This window comes from Rhamphochromis sp. 'chilingali', assembly GCF_963969265.1.
Source record: "Rhamphochromis sp. 'chilingali' genome assembly, chromosome: 19".
Lineage (NCBI taxonomy): Eukaryota > Metazoa > Chordata > Actinopteri > Cichliformes > Cichlidae > Rhamphochromis > Rhamphochromis sp. 'chilingali'.
This window is the reverse complement of record NC_137946.1, coordinates 14,906,223-14,924,996: the sequence shown is the minus strand read 5'-3', so window position 1 is coordinate 14,924,996 and position 18,774 is coordinate 14,906,223. Positions and strand designations below refer to the sequence as shown.

Below are 18,774 nucleotides of genomic sequence, written 5' to 3'. Positions count from 1 at the left end.
CATTTAATCAAACAAAAATTCTCTTATTAAACATAAAACACATTGTAATGTGTTCTGATGTGTTTAGTCTGATCCAAGGTGCCACACTTTGAATCTAGAGAACTTACATTTTATTAATTTTGAAGCATGACCATTATCACATGAGCACTTTGCCACCGCTGACTATAACAAATGGCTTGCTACAAAAGCATCCTGCCCCTCGTTACGTTTTAGGTGCAGGTGTCTGCATGCATTGTATATTTACGCTGTTTTGCAGTGGAAATTTATGGAGCCATGCGGTCAGTGTGCATAAGTGCTTATACACAGTTTTTATTCAGCTTTCGTTTAGTGCTGTAGTTTAAGGTAGTTGAGCACTGGCTTGGGTGGTGACGTAATCCATGGCAGGCTCCTTTTCTTTTTTTTAAATCACAGCAATTGCCTTAACCAGTAGAGGCCGCTCTTTACCTAAAAATGAGTGGCTCATAAGCAGAGGAGGACAGTTAGCTGAGAAAATTTCCTCTGGCTTGAATGTGCAAACTATCAGCAGACATGGTAAATTAAACAGCAAACAGTTACTTGCATAATGCTAGAAGGCACATCGGTTGTTTCACATAATGCTAGAGGCTGTGCTAAAGTTTTGGGTAATACTAAACGCGAACGTTAGCAAATAGCATTTCTTAATTAAAAGGCGTCATTAAAATGGAAGAAAATACAGGAGGAAGAGAGCTCATTTTTCTTTGCTGTATTTTTTTTTTTAATATTATTTGTGTAGAATTATATGTGTAAGCGAAAATGTGTGAAGATGTGGAAAATACGTGTGTTATGAACATGAACGCATGCCTTTCTTTCTAGCTTTTTAAAGTGTGAGTTCAACTTCCTGAGACCAACTCAGGAAGTTGAAATGTAGCCTTAAATGTAGCTTTAGTGTGTGTGTGTGTGTGTGTGTGTGAGAGAGAGAGAGAGAGAGAGAGGAAGGGAGAGGGAGGTAAAGAGATTATGGAATGCTGTGATGTCATCAGCTCAGTCATACACACAAAGACGAGGTGGACCCACAGGCGCTGTGACTCCCTCAGCTCAGTTAGCATACTCTGCTGTGGAGCGGCTGTCTACATCCCACTGTGAGTACTTCAGCAAATTCTAACCTTCTCCTACAACTCCCTTTTTGTTTTGTAGCACTCATTTTCTCCACTTCACCCCCTCCCCCCTGTTTTCTTTGGTTTCCTTCTCTGCACCCTGCGGTGTGTTTAGCAGACACCAATCTGTATTCCACCAGTGTGATAGTTTTCAGTCTGAGACGAGCTTTCTTTCCCTCCAAGTGCTGCCTATGTGGTAGCCATTGTTTAATTACCCACTGTGACTGGAGGAGTCCATTTCAATCCTCTTGTTAGACAACCTGGCTCTCGCTGTCCAGTGCTATGACCCAGATTTTTATCCCTCATTACAACCAGACACTGGCCATGTTTTTTTACAAAAGGAAAAAGAGGCGGGGGCCGCTATCTTGTGAGAGTTTTAGAGAGAAACGAACATGGTTTTGGGGAGAGGAAGGAGCAGGGTGGGACACTGATGTCAGATGCAGTCCCATTCCTTTGGAATCTCCTCCCATTCTGGGTAGCAGACTTTCTGTAAAGTGTTGAAATTGGCTTTGGGCTCTTCCGTATTCATGCACGGAAGGACAAGACAACTGCTTTAAACAGATATTTCTAGGAAATAAGAAAAAAAGTTTCTTAAGAAAATATTTAAGACACTGCAGCTTTGAAAATCATGCAAGATGATCTTCACTGTGTGTTTTGTTTTTCTCATAGATTGTGCCAAAGATGACCTCCAAAGAAATCTGACATCTTGATGGGGAAACTGAGCACATTATAGAAAGGAAGCAGGATTTGTGTGTGTGTGTGTGTGTGTGTGTGTGAGAAAGTGTGTGTATGAGAGAGAGAGAGAAAGACAGTCTGTATGAGTGAGATAGTACAGCTTGTACAAAAGCATGTGTAGAAAGAGCAAGAACCTTAATTCATGACTTCAAGAGTGACTTTAGAGACAAATAAGAAGCTACAAAAGTCCTCTGCTGACATGAGACCATAAATCATCCTTACACACTGTGCACTACGAGAAGCAAGCTTCAACTGCTTGCCAAGTGGTACCAGGTTAACGTACCAACCATTTGGCCGCCAACATGCTGCAGCAGATCTTAAAGGACATGTACATTGACCCTGAGGTGCTGGAAGCCCTCAACGAAGAGCAGAAAAAGACACTGTTCCTGAAAATGCGCCAAGAGCAGGTGCGGCGCTGGAAAGAGCGGGAGGAGAAACTGGAGAGAGAGGGGGGCGACGCAGAGTCCAAGAGAGCAAAGCCAAGAAAAGGTAACCACACTGAGTAAAGACTCTTCATCAACAACCACAGCCGCCACCTCACCTTTTTTAACCTTCTCTCTTCCTGTTTATCTCAAACCTGAAGCTGCAGGGTGCAGCTTCAGGTTTTTCAGGCACTCCGACTGTCACGTTTTCACAAAGGTTCCACAGAAAACCATCTGTTCTCTTCTGAGCAAGCGCTTTCAGAGTCCTTGGAGTTGAGATATTTGCGTAGTGTGCTGAGAATTACCCGATAGAGCGTTACAAAGCTTGATAAGGGAACCACTGAAGCATGTGTACGTTGGCTGTGACAGATATCCTAAGCTTCTGGAGTTTGCATGCTCCCAATTATCTGAACAGCTGTTTGTCAAAACATGAAGTGAGCATCAAAATAAGTTTTTTTGTTTTGTTTTGTTTTTTTGTTTTGTTTTTTTTTTTTGGGGGGGGGGGGGTTACAGCTTAGGTCCTAAACTATTGCAGATCTTTATTTAAAGATCTGTTATAATTGCACTTTTTATTAAATGCTTCACCCTCCACAAGGTGAAAATAGTTTGACCGTATGGTCTAATTTCCTTGTCTTCTGAGCCTCATTCACACAGACAGAAACTCTAAATTAGATCATTTTATTTCCAATTGAAACATTGCAATGTGAGGTCCCAGATGTTGCTCATATCTGGAATTCTGTGGTTGATGGCAAATAAATGTCAGAAGAAAACATCCACAGGACAGGAGGAGATGGCAAAATAACAGCCCTGTCGGGAAATTTACAAGTTAAACGAAGAGCACATGTGTTTATCAGAAGCTGACATAAGATATGATTACAAATACTGTCTTTTTCCTCATATTTGGTAAATTCTTTTGCTCAACCTAGGTGGTGAGAGTATGCATGGGAAAAACAAAACAAGCAGAAACTCAGGAAGCTGCAAGCCGGTCGTGAAACTGGTTTGGCAAAATCTTGCGTGTCTGCATTTTCTCTTGTACGTCTTTTGTATTAAGGACTTCTGGAAGAAGGGCGTTGCGTAACGACGCGAACATAACAAATTGTTCTATCACCTTAATCCAAACATCAGAGGCAAAGTTAATTTATTTGGATGAGTGCAGCAGTTACTTAAACTACAATGATATCACAGCATGACTTAAAGCCAGTTGATGATTGACACAGTGATGTGTTTTGTCTGGTCTTGGTTAATCAAAGCACTTTCTATCAACTGTGGTACAGAGCGAGAGAACAATGCACTGTGTCTTAATGACCAGTGCAGTCATCTCTAGGAGGCTGTAGGTTGAGAACACATGGTTACAACTCTTCTCCACAAACACGGCTTTTTTTTTCTTTTTCTGTCTTGCGTGTAGAGGAAATGGTGGATAATTGATGTAAAAATAGGACATGAGTCAAGACTCAGGCCTTTAAACAATTAGCAGAGTCTGAAATGGGAAGTTAGCAGGAAATGTATGTGTTTGAAAAAGAAATGGAGACTTTGATTTTTATCTGGATGGTCTTGTGGGAGAGCTGAAATGCCAAATGGGTTTTTAGCCACAAAATGAAGCTCATATCCCACTCAGCAGTTGCTCCTGCACTTTTGTGTTTTCCATTAGTTTTTGTTTTTCTTTAGTTTTCCGGTTTTGCCTGTCGATTCAGGTTAGTTTTGGTTAGTTTTCCAGTGCAGGATGTGCTTGTTTTGATTTTGTTGTTGTCGCAGGTCTAATTCGGTTTGGTGGCACTTTTGAAATGTCTTATTGTGACAAGGAGCGCACTTGTCAGACTGGAGGATTAAAGAAGCTCACAGAAGTACATTAACACAATACAACAATACAAACACATGACTCACAGTCACATATAAATCCTAGTCCAAAATAATACACACGCAGCAGTGCCTTATTGTGCTGTTTGTTCTGACGTCAGACTGAGAGAGACTAAAACTAAAGACATTGCTATTTTTTTTACTTTTCTAAGTACAATTTTGTTTCTGGAAGTACTTTTTTGGTTACCACAAGGTTGTCCTCGTGGTAATGAGTGTTTATGTGCTGACTTTGACTTTATGCTGCCCTGTTTCTGTGCCTTTGTTTATGTTGTTCTTAGACTGCTGACATTTACACGAGGCGGAAAAAACTGATTAGAATCAATGATCTTGTTCTTCAGCAACAGATTGTTATTTCAAATACAGATATATTCTGTTTATAAGAAAGTGCAACACATTCTTGGTGAGGACAGTGGAAATGCCTCTTGTACATTCTGTCCATAAAATGTAGCATCCTTGTACTCAGATGACAGGGTTCATGTCATGTGCGTCTGACAATTGTTTTGTGGCTTTTGCTGTCAGTTTTTTGTTGGAAATGTGTTTAGAGGTATGTTCTGACGGTTGCGTCATGCTGGTATGCCTCGCAGGAATGTGATCCACAGGGTTGGCTGGCAAAACCAGTTCACTATGAAAGTAACTTCTCAGTGCTCCAAACATAGTTACAAGGATGTGACATATGGACCGATGACAAATTAAAGGAAAAACCCAACTCTTGACGTGTACTTAAATCCAGTGTCTTTGTTTTCTTGGTTGGCTCACTGTGGGTCCATGTTTTCCCCTTACACAGATGGGTGACTGCAAATCAATACAAAGTTGTTTTGAGTGGTCACATTTAGCCTGTGACGAATATCATTTATATTCTGATAGCAGTCTCGACCCCAGGATAACAAGACAGCCCCAGGGCATAAAGGATCAGTGAGTGGGTTGATGAGTGTGAGAATAATGTGCGTTTCAGTTCAGCTTTAGTTATATAACACCAGTTCACAAACAAGTCTTGTATTGTCATTTAGACAATATTAGAGGGAAAGAGAGGGCCTAAAATGAGACTATCCACTATGAACTATGGTGGGGAAGAAGAACCATCTTAACAGGAAGAGACCTCCAGCAGAACCAGGCTCTATGAACTATGAGGTCTTTAAGAAGGCAACCTGAATTTTATAATGTTGCCTAAAGAGCTCATGTACAGGATGAAAAGCATCAGTTCTAAAACAAGTGTAAGTGTTTGCAGCTTAATAACCTTTTATCGTGTGAGAAAGACTTGTCATTTACACACACACACACACACACACACACACACACACACACACACACACAGACAAATATGTATCTCCATCTAAGTAAGCGCTACAAGTCTGTTAAATGTTGTGATCACTGCAATAACAGAGAGCTGCAGTAAAATCAGTGAAGACAAAGCGATAAGTCAGAAGCCGCGAGATAATCACAGGTAACTTTTACTAGTGATCTTTTAAGTGAGCCGCGTTACCATACAACACAATCACATATATTTAGACTTTTTTTTTTTTTTCAGGCGTATATTATATTTGGCTGGAAGCCGCGGACCCCATCTAGAAAGCAAAACAGCAGAGTGAATATAATAAATGAATAAATAAATGAATAAATCATCATTTATAAATCTATAAATTATTCTCCTTGTGGCCTTAGACCACAAGGAGAATCACCAAGACTGGACTGTGATTTAGAATGTCTTTAACCAGCACTACAAGTTGTTATGTGAGGGTCAAAGTATGCTTATGTTGATCACTAGTTATCAATGTTAATAAAACATTTCAGAGTAATCGTTTGAAAAATCAGGGGTGGGCCTTCTAAATAGTCTATTCAATATTTCATCATTTATTCTGTTGTGTTGTTTTGATATAGCCTTATAAGATTTGTAGGCATATCCCACATTTTCTTTTTTTTTCTTTTTTTTTTGACAGGTTCACTGAGGGAAATTCAAAAGCACTTTCAGTTTTGTTTCAGTAGCTAGTTGACTTGTAATGTTTAAGTGTGTTCGTGTTTTTAACAGCCAACAATAAGAGTGTCAGCTGGCAGCTCGGCCGGGATGGGGACGTGGCGGTTGTTGTGATTGGGGAGGTGGATGAGCTGAGCTCCAAATTCATCTGCTCAGGATTTGGAGAGAAGAAGACTCCAAGCCTGCAGAACAACACGAGGTAATACACATTTGTAATACAAAACAGACAGTGATGTTTTTTTTTTTTTTTTTTTTAAATAATTAAGATTAAAGGCAGAGAACAACGTGTAACAGAAGAATCAGTGTTTCAGTTTTTTGTTTTTCTTTTTTTGTGTGCATGTGTTGCTAACAGACTGTCATTTAAGGAGATTTGGTTGGGTTTTATACGTGACACATTCTGTTTATGTTTTCCAGCCATCAAACTATACTGAAGGACAGAAAAAACACGGAACCTGTCAAGACTGAGAGAGAGAACCTCCTTTCTAAAACGCAACCCGACGTCTCCCTGAATCTAAAGGTGTGTGTAGCTCTCTGTGATCCTTAAAAATCAAATCATTTTGGTTGGAGAAAAAAAAAGTCATAATTATTTTTTAATATTAAACACTGCTATCGCCTCTTGATTTAAATAAAAACATACACCTAATAAATATGTTAAAGTTGATCAAAACATCGTGTATAATAAAAATGACTGAGATGGAGTGGGCTTTCAGATCGACATAAAATAAAGTTTCACGGTGCTCTTTATCTTTTATCCATTCAACTCAATATTTCCATCTCAATCTCAACACTGTGGTGGAGTCATTTTCACTTCTCATACCCGCAGAGCAGTTTGTGGAAACTTTCCATTAGGTTCTTGAGCATAGCTGGTGAAAATCAATCGCTGCCCTGTTTCTGTGTCAAAATAATGTGCTGATGATTTCTGACCTGGTGATATTTTAGGTGTGTGTGTATGTGCACAGCAGTGTATTAGTTTGGTGTGTGTGTGTGTGTGTGTGTGTGTGTGTGTGTGTGTGTGTGTGTGTGTGTGTGTTGGGGGTGCTGGTGGGTGCCTCCTTTTTTTTTTTTTTTTTTTTCCTTTTTCCATGCTATCTCAAAAAGAGATTTGCTGTGTTGTCATGGCAACCATGCACACACTGAGCCACAGCGAGCCAGCGTACACAGTCTCATCTGGCCTGACCATGATGTTTCTCTAAAGCTAAAGCTGCTTGCTGCTCATTCAGTGGAAATAAGAGCCCATCATTGTTTTTCCTGCAGAAACAAAACCACCGCACAGATGTTTTTTTTCTTAAAAGCAACTTTTAATTTGAAATATATTCACACAATTAAGTATTTTATCTCATCTCTATTTCTTAAACTCCTTTAAGTATAGATTTAAGAGCTTATTCCAAGCACTGAGCTCTAAAAGTTGAGGAAGATGACGAGTCGCCATCAGCACTAACTGTGTCTCTTTCTCTCCCAGCAGGGGAAAAGTGAGGAGGCGAGCACTTTACTCCCTCTGCCGGTGAGTTGGAGTAACTGCCTGCACTAACAGAGCTGTGTGCTCTCACACTGCATCATGGCCTAGATCACTCATGTAATGTCTTTGTTAAACCCACAGGTGTCAGTGAGCGAGCATTCACCGCCTACAGCAACTGCAAAGGTATCTGTGAATTAAAGTCATTGCAGGTGTTTTGATCTCATTCTAGCTTTTTGAAATATTTTTAAGAAAGGAAATGTTTGCATACCTGTGCAGAAAAACACTTTAAAAGACATGTTTCAGCAAGGTGCTGTATACGATGTGCAGTAAAATCTCTAGCTCTTTGAAGCACAACCACCACAGAGTGCCTATATGACTTTTTGTGGCAGTCCTACCCTCTGAGTCACAGGAAATGGTGGTTGGGGCCAGCTGTCCCCTCGCTCCCAGCCTCTCTGCAGATCATCTTTCTCCCAGCATTCTCCTTCTCTGTGCTCCCGCTTGTCTAAGCTGCCGCACCCCTCACAGTTCTCTCTCCGGGGAACAGCTGAACTGTCCTGTACTCCCACTAGCTCCATCGCCGCTCCAGCCTTGTGTCGTCTGGGGAGTAGGCTTGCTATATCCCCTTGCTTTCTTCTGCGTTTATGTGCATACAAGTGTGTGTGTGTGTGTGTGTGTGTGTGTGTGTGTGTGTGCGCGTGTGCGTGTGTGTGCAGGTGACACGCTTTGCAAGAACAGCTGAATCACAGAGACAAGGCAGGATTTCTGGACTGCCCTAGAACAGATGGTTGATGAACTTGATCAGGGAATTAAAACGCCAGAGATAGAGAATGCGTCAGTCGCAGATGGATGGGATTGTGGGATAGTCTCCTGAGGTTTGGGCGCGTGAGCTCTCCTCTGTTCCATTTTTTTTCTTCTTCTTTTTTCCCCTCCTCTTTGCCACAGACAGAAATTTCTCTCCCTCACATCTTATATCCATACCAGCCTCTCTCCATTACAGGCCCCAGCACATCTTTGGCCCACCCCATGTGCACATGGCAAGAAAGCATTCACACCTTAGGAGGTTTGGCAAGTGTGACAGCCAAGAATTCACAGCATAAGCCTTTCTTTATAGGATTCATAATTTGGTTGAATGCCTTGTTTATAGATTGAATGATTTGTTCCTGGAGGAGAAAGGAAACGGGGGCGCTTTGGTGATGTGGCTGTTGCTAACGCCGCTGCAGCTTTTCTCCAGTTGATTTAGAGAGCGAAGGAGTCATCGTGAGGGAGGAGGAGAGAGTGAGATTGTTGATTAAGAAGGCGTAAGATCAGGAGGCAAGATTAGCAAGGCTGCTTGATTTTCAAGTCACCTTATAATTTTCTCTCCAAACATCCTTAAACTCTTAATCAGTGGTCATAGTTCTGCGTGTTTCATTCCAGCACCATGTCACTGGAGGATTCTAATTTAGTGAATCATTTATCCAATGATTTAATCAAACATGACAGTAATTCCACTGTATGTGAATTAGCTGTCAACACCGATCGCACTCCCCGCTTCTCTTTTGTCACTCCTCACTCTGCAGCTCGAGTTGAAGTCAGCCAATGCAACCGAGGAGAAGTCAGTTCCCCAGCCCTCCATCTGCTCCAGGCCTCCCACGAGAGCTAACGCTGTCAAGACGAGACCGGCTTCTGCAAATGCAGCACCAGACTATGTCAACATGAGACCTGGCCTCACAAATCTGAGGCTGGCTACCGCCGTGCCATACTCTTCTCCCGGCAGCGCTGTCAAAATAGACTCTGGCATGACGTCATCAACCAAAGGGAGCCTGCAGTCAAAAGAACCCCAGAAGCCACAGGAGTCACCGGGTGGTAAAGGTGAGTGAATTTAACTCAGAGTTAAAAGTACATGACACATCTAAGGTTGGAGTGAATTGATGACATGGTATTGTTTTAACCCCTGTGATGTACTGGGAAAACTGTATGGTGTGCCATCCATCTTTCACAGTATCAGGTGGGAGGGGCTTGTACCCCTTCTACCTTTTTATTTTCTCGGTTTTCCTGTAATCCAATAAGCAAAAGCAACCATACTGATTATGATCAGTGTCACCGTGGATAAACTAATCTAGATTCGTGGGAAGTCCATGATTCTTATTTCTGGCTAAGTTTCATTTGTTGCGGAAAGCCTGGACTCCAGTTTTAAACATATGGGTTTAAAATTGAGTTCACAACATGGTTACTGCCTTACGTGACAATCACCACCGCTCTCTGAGCCAGCCGCAGCTTTTTCTCTAAGAGTAATAATAGCTTTGGAGAGCTGAGCAGAACCAGTCTGAACAAAGTTCATACTAGATAAATTTCTCTGTGCTGCAGCAAGGAAGAAGGATTTATTTCCTGAAACCCAATGTGCTCGCCAAATAGTGCCTCAGCCCCCTGGAATCTTTATGGACTGGCAGAGTAAAAGAGGCCTGCCTAGAGGGGAAAAAAAGCAGGGGAAAACGTACGCGACTGGGATTTGTCCCCTTGTAACATGTTGCTCGTGCACACCTGCTCTTTTGATAGCTTCTCTATTGTGATCAGTTTCTGTCAACAATTAATTTGTCAACAGCCGTGGCAATGCAGTCGACATTTGGTGGGACCAAATCTGCTGGATTTGAGGGTCCAATTCCCCCTCCTCCTCTCCCCCCCCCCCCCCCAAAAAAAAAAAAAAAAAATCTAAATGTGAAAACCAATTTCCTGATGGAAATTGGTGGCCAGCAGGGGTGTTTGCTCTGCTCTTCTCTCCTCTCATTTTTTTGCCTCTCATTCCATCCTCTCCCCAGCCCTTTCTCTCCAGATCCTTTATTCTCCAGTCTTTTCTTCAGAGCGTCGTGCTAAGTTTGTGAGCAAATACAAAAAAGAAGAAAAAAATTTTTTTTTTGACCTTGATGAAAAATATCATGAAGTCAAGGAAAAATGTGAAGGAGAATTATCTGCCAGCAGTAAAACTAAAATATTAGTTCCCTAGAATGACTACTTAAAACTCAACTTGTTCTTCTGTGTTATTTCATGGAGGCAACATAAATGTGGATAAAAGTGTAAACATATGCCTTTGTTAAGTGGTAATTTAGTAATAACAAAGGATACCAGTCAAAAAATTAAAACAAAAGGTTTTGTAAATAATGCCCTATCTATCTTTCTGTGTCAATCTTGGCAAAGGTTGTTCTTCAAAGCTGCATTACTGTGCAAAAGTCTCGAGTCACTCGTCATTTCTTTATATTTTTCTAGGAAAAAGGGAAATGGGTTCAGCAAATTATTAAAATTCATCATTCAAATAAAAGCCTTGAAAGACCTCCAGAAAGCATGGAGAAGTCTGGCTTGTTGCAACCAAAATGGAGCAAAATAAGGTGTGAAACGAGACTTTTGTACAGTATTGTGTATATTATATTAATTTTGTTTCAATTTGGGCTGAGATGAGGTCTTCCTGTTAGGGTAATGTATCAGTGTTTTTGTTTCTCTTTTAGTCTTTTATGGGTCTGCTCCTCCTTTCCTTTTGTGCCAGTGTTAAATAAAATGGGGAGTTTTTTTATGTTGTAGAGATGAACCAACTTCTTGTTTGAATCTTTCTCGAGTTATCGTTGTAATATCCAGAGGTGTGGACTCGAGTCACATGACTTGGACTCGAGTCAGACTCGAGTCATTAATTTTATGACTTTAGACTTGACTTGAAAAAATGTTCTAAGACTTGTGACTTGACTTGGACTTTTACACCAATGACTTGGGACTTGAATTGGACTTGAACCGGTTTACTTGAAAAGACTTGATATTTTACCCCAAATATAAAATTTAACATGCATATTATATAGAGATTGAAAATGTGACGTCATTCACGGGTAGAACCGCAAAGGATTCTGGGAACTCGTGGCAATCGGTACTAGCGCACGCAGGCTTTCAATTAAAATCAGTTATACAGCGATAAAAAGAAACACAAAAATGTCAAGAAGCTGTTGTATTATTAACTGCAATAGCCGGTCGCATGACAGCCACGGGAAGCCGACGGGTAAAGAGATCGGTTGTTATCGGATTATGTCGTTGAAGAGAAATTGTTCGAGCCATGTTTCCGAAGTAACAAAGACGCGACGGATGGCCTGGATCGCAGCCATTCAAAGACCAAATATAACGTCCCAGAACACTCCAGCTCACAGGTTAGTCTGCTCCAAGCATTTACACGAAGGTCAGTGTTTTTTAGTAGTTAATACGTCATTTTCATAACATAATTAGTGATATAGGTTACAAGCAAGTCTGGCGCTGAACAGAAATGGTCGCGCTATGCTCCTTTGTTTATTGTGCATAAATAGTGAATTGTCCTGACACAATATTGCGTTTCGCTTCTGTTATTATGGTACATTGACAAAAACATATACTTTTATTCACAGGATAAAACAGGTTTTTTGTATCACTAATTGCCCAGTACGATTACAGCATACAATATTGTTGTTACTGCTACATTTCTGTGATGCTACCAGAAATTATTTCCACTACTAATTAATTACCGTTGAGCTCAAAGGTCCTATTAATAAACGGTTAAGGAATGTGTATTTATGAAGACGATTTGTGAGACTGGTAAACTTATGATACGTACGATGGTCTTTCGTTCTACACGGTGCATTTCAAGGTCCTGCACCCATCCGTCGGTAAACTGTACCTGGGCTTGTTGCAGTGACCGGAAGTTACTAAACTTCATGAGTGTATGCACTCACTCCAAGAACCGTATGATTATAAATATGCATATAAATATGCTAAGATGAGATAGCTGACTTCATCTAACTAGCAAATGTTGTCCAGGCTACGTTGGTGATACAGTTTTTTTTAATGTGTATGATATTTTTGTCATGCGATTTTAAAGCCGGTCCTACAACCGCATCCAAGAATAACATGCAGCTTATCTCAGAACTGTCGGTGAAAATTATTCTTGGAGCTAAGTTTAATTGAGCTGCATTTTATAGAGGTGCAATTTCACAATTTGTGTATATTTTCTAAGTTCACTATTTTGTCATGTGTTGAGAAAAACACAGATTTTAAAATTACATGGTCTAATATTTACATTTAGCATAACTGCAACATTATTTTTTCGTTTTGTTTTTTTTAAAGACTCGAAAGGACTTGAAATTCAAAGTTTCAGACTTGTGACTTGACTCGGACTTTTACACCAGTGACTTGAGACTCGACTCTGACTTGCCTGACATTACTTGAGACTTGACTTGAGACTTGAGGATAAAGACTTGAGACTTACTTGAGACTTGCAAAACAATGACTTGGTCCCACCTCTGGTAATATCTAATATACCTGTTGGAAGCTCATGTACCACACAGTGACCCAGTTAAGTATAAAAATGGTCATTGTAAGGGTGAAGTTAGCACCATCCAGTGGAAATCAGTGATACTGTAGGGAAAGAAAAGTCCAGTTGAGCAGAAAATCTCATCTCCATAAAGGTCCCTCTGCTGGAAATATGCTCTCCCTACACCACACGCTCACTGCAACATGAACTTGAAGGCTGGCTTCCTCCAGAACCATTTTTTTTTTAATTTGGAAGAAACAAAGAAACCTAAATAAAATCACATTTTTCCTTTCAACGGTGATTGCAGCAGTTTTATTGGGTCAACTTAAGTTTATACCAGGCAGATGTCGACAGAGTCAGTTTCCTTTAGAAAGCCATACAACAAAACCAAGTTCCTAGCACCTTAACAGGAACTTCCTCATAGCTGTGTGACTGTCTATTGGTTTAGCCACATGTTTTTAGCATTTTATATAAAATGGGTGGGGGGAACAATCCTGAAAATATTTCCTGCCCCCCGCCCCTTTTTTTTCTGATTATTGTAAACATTCAAGATCATTACAGATTTTTGGCGGTCAAACCCACACACTCGTGAGAATGTCGCAAAAAGACAAAGTGTGTTGTTGTTTTGTTTTTTGTTTTTCTTGTTTGTTTTTAGTTAAATGTGGATCTGGCTGCAAAGATGTATTGTAGAAGTTTGGTGGCATGTGTGTCTTCACCCACTTTGGTGGTTAGATTAGTGGCTACATCTATGCTCCCTGGGCGCTAGCACGACAGTGAATAAGAGCAAAATGTAGAGGGAAGAAAGGGAAAGGAAACCCAAAAGAACAGCTGGTGTGGTGGGAGTTGAGGTGGGTTGAACACAGTGCTGAATAAATGTGTTCGACTCCGGAGCAAAAATACTGACACAGTGTCTGTCCTTGACAATGGCAGGAAGCTTGTTCCAACAGGAGGAGGAGGCCAACAAAGATGAGGCTCATGCCTCAGCTGTTTTAATTTGAATGCGGGTAATGACAAGGGTTCATGCATCCTGAGCAGTTACCGTGGCTCACGCCTCGCTTTCCCAAAGAATAACTAACTTTGTATTAGTGACAGTATAAATTTGGATTTACAGCTACAACGAGGAACATAAAACTCTGAAATCTAACACTGGAGCATTCATGCTGTAAATGTTTTACACAGGTAGACTGGATGTCATGACAAGCCAGTATGGTTTAGGCTAACCCAGGAGGATAAGACGAAATCCAATTTAAAAGTCTCAGGTTCTGGATATTGACAGGATGCCGTTATCCCATCTTTGATAAATTTTAAATGGCTTAAAAAGATTAAAGGTTTTACATTCGTCAGGTAAGAGGTTGGGTAAGAACAAGAGTATCCAAGTCCGTGTATCTCGACAAAAGCAAAAGAAAGTCTTGCTATACATGGATCGAGTTCCTGAATCCAAGAGGATATGAACGCAGATCAGTTTGTGATATTTTCTTGAAAACAATAAGACATTAACCCCCCCCCCATATTTCAATTAAATACCTATCTGTGAAGATGTGGCATGAAATTTTGGGCCAAGTCCCACCTCTGCTAAAATGTTTGAGTAATCCTCCTAATAAACAGAGAAACAATGAAACCAAACCAACCACAAAACCTTCTTGGCAGAAATTGTGAGTGAACAAATAAAATGGCAATTAAACCCTGGTATTTTTCACAGTGTTGATGTATTTATAACAAATAATCTGGTAATTAATGTTGGTGAGAAAAATCCATATTTCTCACCAGTTTTCTCTTCAGTTTCTTTTGGCAGGAAACAGACTTTTTTGGAAACAAACAGGTGTAACATCTGCGTGGAGAAAAACAAAATCAGTTCATGCTTGAAAACGTAAACACTGAAAGCCTGTAAATCTGAAAATGAGTCTTACTGTTAACTGGGACTCTGCACAAAAAGTGAAACCTGTGTTGCCTCACAGAAAGAGGTTCCTGGGTTTGGACCTGTCCTTCTGTGTGGAGCTTCACCCTGTGATCGCGTGGGTTTTCTCCTCTTTTGGCAGCAAAAATAAATCCTGAATCTTGAGATTTTTATTTCTTAGTTAAAGTTATAGAAACTGTTAACATTCCAGATAATGAAGGTAGGATGGCAGAGCCGGTGCAAGAAATAAACCTATATATGTTGAGACAGTCCATATGATTTGAGGATGGTTTCAAGAACATCAAAGTCTTCTGCAGCTAATACATGCACGCGTGTTTTTGTGTTTATAACTCTTCCCTGTGTCTCCGTCCGCTCTCCTCTGGCTTCACCTTCAGAGGGAAGGACACACATTCCAGCGCTGCTTTCCGACTCTAGCCCTGGGCGACGCTCAGCCAGAGCTGATAAGTGACAGGGGCCCCAGCCCCCATGCAGGAGCTTGCCCCAACGCTTACACACACGTCACACACACACACACACACACACACACACACACACACACACACACACACACACACACACACAACAAGCGCACCTACACCTCTCCTCCTCCCCACGCTTCAGTCCACAGACGTGCTGCTGGGGAATTCTGCCCTCTGCCCCACTTCTGCCCCCCACCTCCCACCCAAGTCCTCCACCCTCGCACCCCTCCTCTTTCTCTGCGAGACATGTGGACGTCTTTAAAGAGATAGATTAGTCTTTAATTTTTGTGCTAGCCTGATCATTGACACTTCTTCCCGCCCCTCTTCTTTGTCCTCTTTGTACATTTACGAGCTGCCCCGGGACGTGATGGGTGGCATCTTGAATGCTCGATTGGGAGATTAATCAATCTCAACAAGCAATTCGTTGCAGAGGTTCTCTTTAATTTAAATAGGTGTTTTCGCAGGTAGCTTTAATGACTTGTTTCGGCGGACGGACAGAGCTCGGGGTGCAGCTGCTGAGGAGAGTTTCATTTAGTCCCTGCCCATACACCAATCCTCCCTCTCCTGCTCTTTCTATCTCTCTGTCTCTATTAAGCATTCCACTCCAGACCTGCAGGAAGGCTCTGAGCTCAAAAAACTCTCTGGCCATGAGTGTGTGTGCGTGCCCGCGTCTGTGTCTGTGTGCATCTGTGTGTGTTCGGTGCGTGCCTGAATGTGTGTCAGCCTCAATTGCTGGAGCCTATCCAAGGTTTCCGTGGTGACCACACAACACAACGAGACAATCAGAGGCAAGCCCACGAAACGCAGCGAGAGGACATTAACACAGGAACTATGGGTCAGGGGGCAGAGGAAGGCAGAGCAAAAGGAAGGTAGAGGGGAGGTGTTGGAGCCACGGGGAGAGGTGCACGAGAGAATGAGAAAGAGAAGCGAAAGCAGAGTAAACAGCAATAAACAATAACACAACCTTAAAGGCTACTTTAGGTCTCTCCCTTTCATGCCTGCAAGACATCAAGAGCTTTAAAGGTTTCCCGGCCTCAGGAGTGCCCATGTGGTTTTGGCTGTACCTCACCTCTTTGTGTGTGACTGTGCGTGTGTGCACACTATGCCGTGGCGTTAGTCAGCGTTGGCTGCATGCGTGACTGAATCCATGTGCAGTGGGTGGGGGGGTCTGAATCCGTGTTTATGTGTGCGAGAGCATGCACGGACCCGAACGTAACGTGAGAATGTGCATGTCTTTTGAAATTCAGCTGTTAGAAACTCTGTACACGCCTGTGTGTGTTTTCACTCTATTTTCTGCGTGTGCGCACGTTTGTGTGTGTGTGTGTCTGTAGTCACGCACACGGGTGCTCTCACATATCTCTGTCCCCCGGGGATGACGCTAAAAATATGTGGCTCCTCAAGCCTTCTGGTGTCTGAGCAGCGTCTGTCTGCTCTCCATTCCCGTCCCTGCGGCCCTCCCTCCCCTTCGTTCGTTACTCCTGTTCCCTCCATTCCTCCCTCAATTACACCCTCTTCCAAACACAGTACCTCGGCAACACACACGCACGCACACAAAAGCACAAACTACACCCAGCTGTGTCCCTACTACACTTCCACTGAGGATGACCTCTGCTCAGCCGTAGCGGGATAAAAGAAAGCGAATGAAAGGGAGAAAAAAAGGCAGAAAAGGGTGAAGAGCAAGCTAACATGGCATTGCGGGAAGGGTAGTGGTTAATTCCTGCTTGCCCAACAGCTACTGAACATAAAATCCTAAATAAGTGATTTGCAAAGCATTTAAGCTCCTATATCTAATTGAAAACTGAAGACGCACACAAACATCCCTATATATATATATATATATATATATATATATATATATATATATATATATATATATATATATATATATATATATATATATATATATAAATATAAATAAATAATTTTATTTTTTTCCATTCTAAACTTGATACCTGGAACATGTGACATGTTTACCACCATGTTGCATCATCTCTCCTTTAACAAAGCTTTGTAAGCATTAGGGAACTAAAGAGATCGTGTTGCTGTGGTTTTAAAGGCAAAACGTAAACTGTTGTGTGTTGTTTTCTTTTTCTTCCAGATATCCGCGAATCAGAAAAGCTTCAAAAGGCTAGCTCAGAGGAGCCTTGGACGTCAGGGAGTGCACCAGTCTGCGCAGGGCGTGGCCGCGTGGCTCAGCTGATGAAAACCTTCAGTGTCGATCGCGCTACAAACCCTGCACAGACCCCTTCCCGTGGGATTAAGCCACCCCTTCCCACAAAACCTAGCCACTTGCGTCAAACGAGCACACCTACTGTCAGGTAATCCGTACACTGGTGAACAGGCACCCACCCAAGCTTCATGCATCTCTGTGATTCAGATCACCTACTGTGATGCCTCATTCAGAGGCTTAATGGGATGGACTCCAAAGGTGGTTTAGAAGTGGTAACGTTTGCATTGTTGCTGTCACTCTGAATGCACAGTGATGGAAATGCTTGAATGTAATGGTTTTCTTTTATTGTTATTATTATTTTTGATGCTGCAGTACTGTAAACACTCTTTAAGTCAAAAGAATTCCAAAGAAGTGGATTGCATTTGAAAGTTTTTAAACATTTTTGCCAGGAAAATGATGGCGCACATATTTTCAAATGAATTTACTTGTTACTGATGCTTTTCACTTCATACAAGCATGAAAAAATGTGCTATTTTTCTAAAACACAGTTTTTACCCTAATTCACAAAGTCCGCGCACACGATATTTACTGACACGTTGCCTTTTCTTTTGATTGCTTATAAGACAGTTTACATTCGCTGGTGTGCACACATGCCTGGTTCTGTTTTTCCTCCTTATTTCTGTCTTCTTGAACAAAAGAATGGGCATGGGGGGGCATGAGGGTGTGAAAGAAGGCACAGTAGAGGCCTCCTTTATCTTGCTGTCTCCTCCCTGGGAATAGTGTAGAGTTGTTTATTTGTCATAATGCAATGTATGTCTCCCTCTGCCACCTGGCAGGAGGCTCACTGCGACCTGTTGTGGACCAATGACAGTGCCAAATGCACTCATCTGTCACTCCCAGTGGATCAAATCCTGGCAAGTTAGACAGTTGCTGCCAAATAATCCAGCGTTTCTTGTTTTTGAGCTGTGTGACTGTACTTTTTGCTTATTGTTTTTTTGGTTTGTTTTTTAAATTTTTCTATAATGAGGAGTGAGATTTTGTGATGGGATATTTAACATTACAGCAATGTTCACTTATAAAATGAGGGACATTTTTTTTTTCTCTTTTTTGATGTCAAGGTTTTGTGGTACAGTCAATGAAACAATAAAACTGCATAACTTGTATACCCGAGTCTTTTAAAGTTTGTGTGTGTGTGTGCTTACTCTCTTAAAAAAACCCTCTCACTCTGTCTCTATTTATTCTGTCTGGCAATCCTTCAGCTAATTTGCTGACTTAGCCTCTGAGAGCAACAGCCAATTTTTCGGGGTTCTGATGTAGCCACCAGATATTCAAGCCAAGAATGTTGTCCATTAGTCACTGTTTGCAAAGATTAAAAAAAAAAAAAACAACAACC

At 41.5% G+C, this 18,774-nt stretch overlaps 1 protein-coding gene across 2 annotated transcripts; it reads left to right on the top strand.

The window, feature by feature from the left end:
• Positions 1-955: 955 nt before the first annotated feature.
• On the top strand, positions 956-18,544 carry LOC308387347 (uncharacterized protein). 2 transcript variants are annotated; one of them, XM_080867314.1, is made up of 8 exons: positions 956-1,097; positions 1,782-2,336; positions 6,147-6,291; positions 6,507-6,609; positions 7,555-7,593; positions 7,690-7,731; positions 9,108-9,399; positions 17,310-18,544. In XM_080867314.1, the coding sequence occupies exons 2-8, from the start codon at positions 2,150-2,152 to the stop codon at positions 17,531-17,533; spliced, it is 1,032 nt and encodes a 343-aa protein (XP_080723440.1). In that variant the 5' UTR covers positions 956-1,097; positions 1,782-2,149; the 3' UTR covers positions 17,534-18,544. The 2 variants fall into 2 exon arrangements, with proteins under 2 accessions (XP_080723440.1, XP_080723439.1); XM_080867313.1 differs by having other exon boundaries at positions 7,552-7,593.
• Positions 18,545-18,774: the final 230 nt, after the last annotated feature.

What these genes read in the sequence shown, in the direction of transcription:
- LOC308387347 (XM_080867313.1), top strand. Translation starts at nt 2,150, where the DNA reads ATGCTGCAGCAGATCTTAAAGGACATGTACATTGACCCTGAGGTGCTG. An exon ending in AGCCTGCAGAACAACACGAG is followed by an intron (nt 6,292 to 6,506) that starts GTAATACACATT and finishes TATGTTTTCCAG; the next exon opens with CCATCAAACTATACTGAAGG. An exon ending in CGCCTACAGCAACTGCAAAG is followed by an intron (nt 7,732 to 9,107) that starts GTATCTGTGAAT and finishes CTCACTCTGCAG; the next exon opens with CTCGAGTTGAAGTCAGCCAA.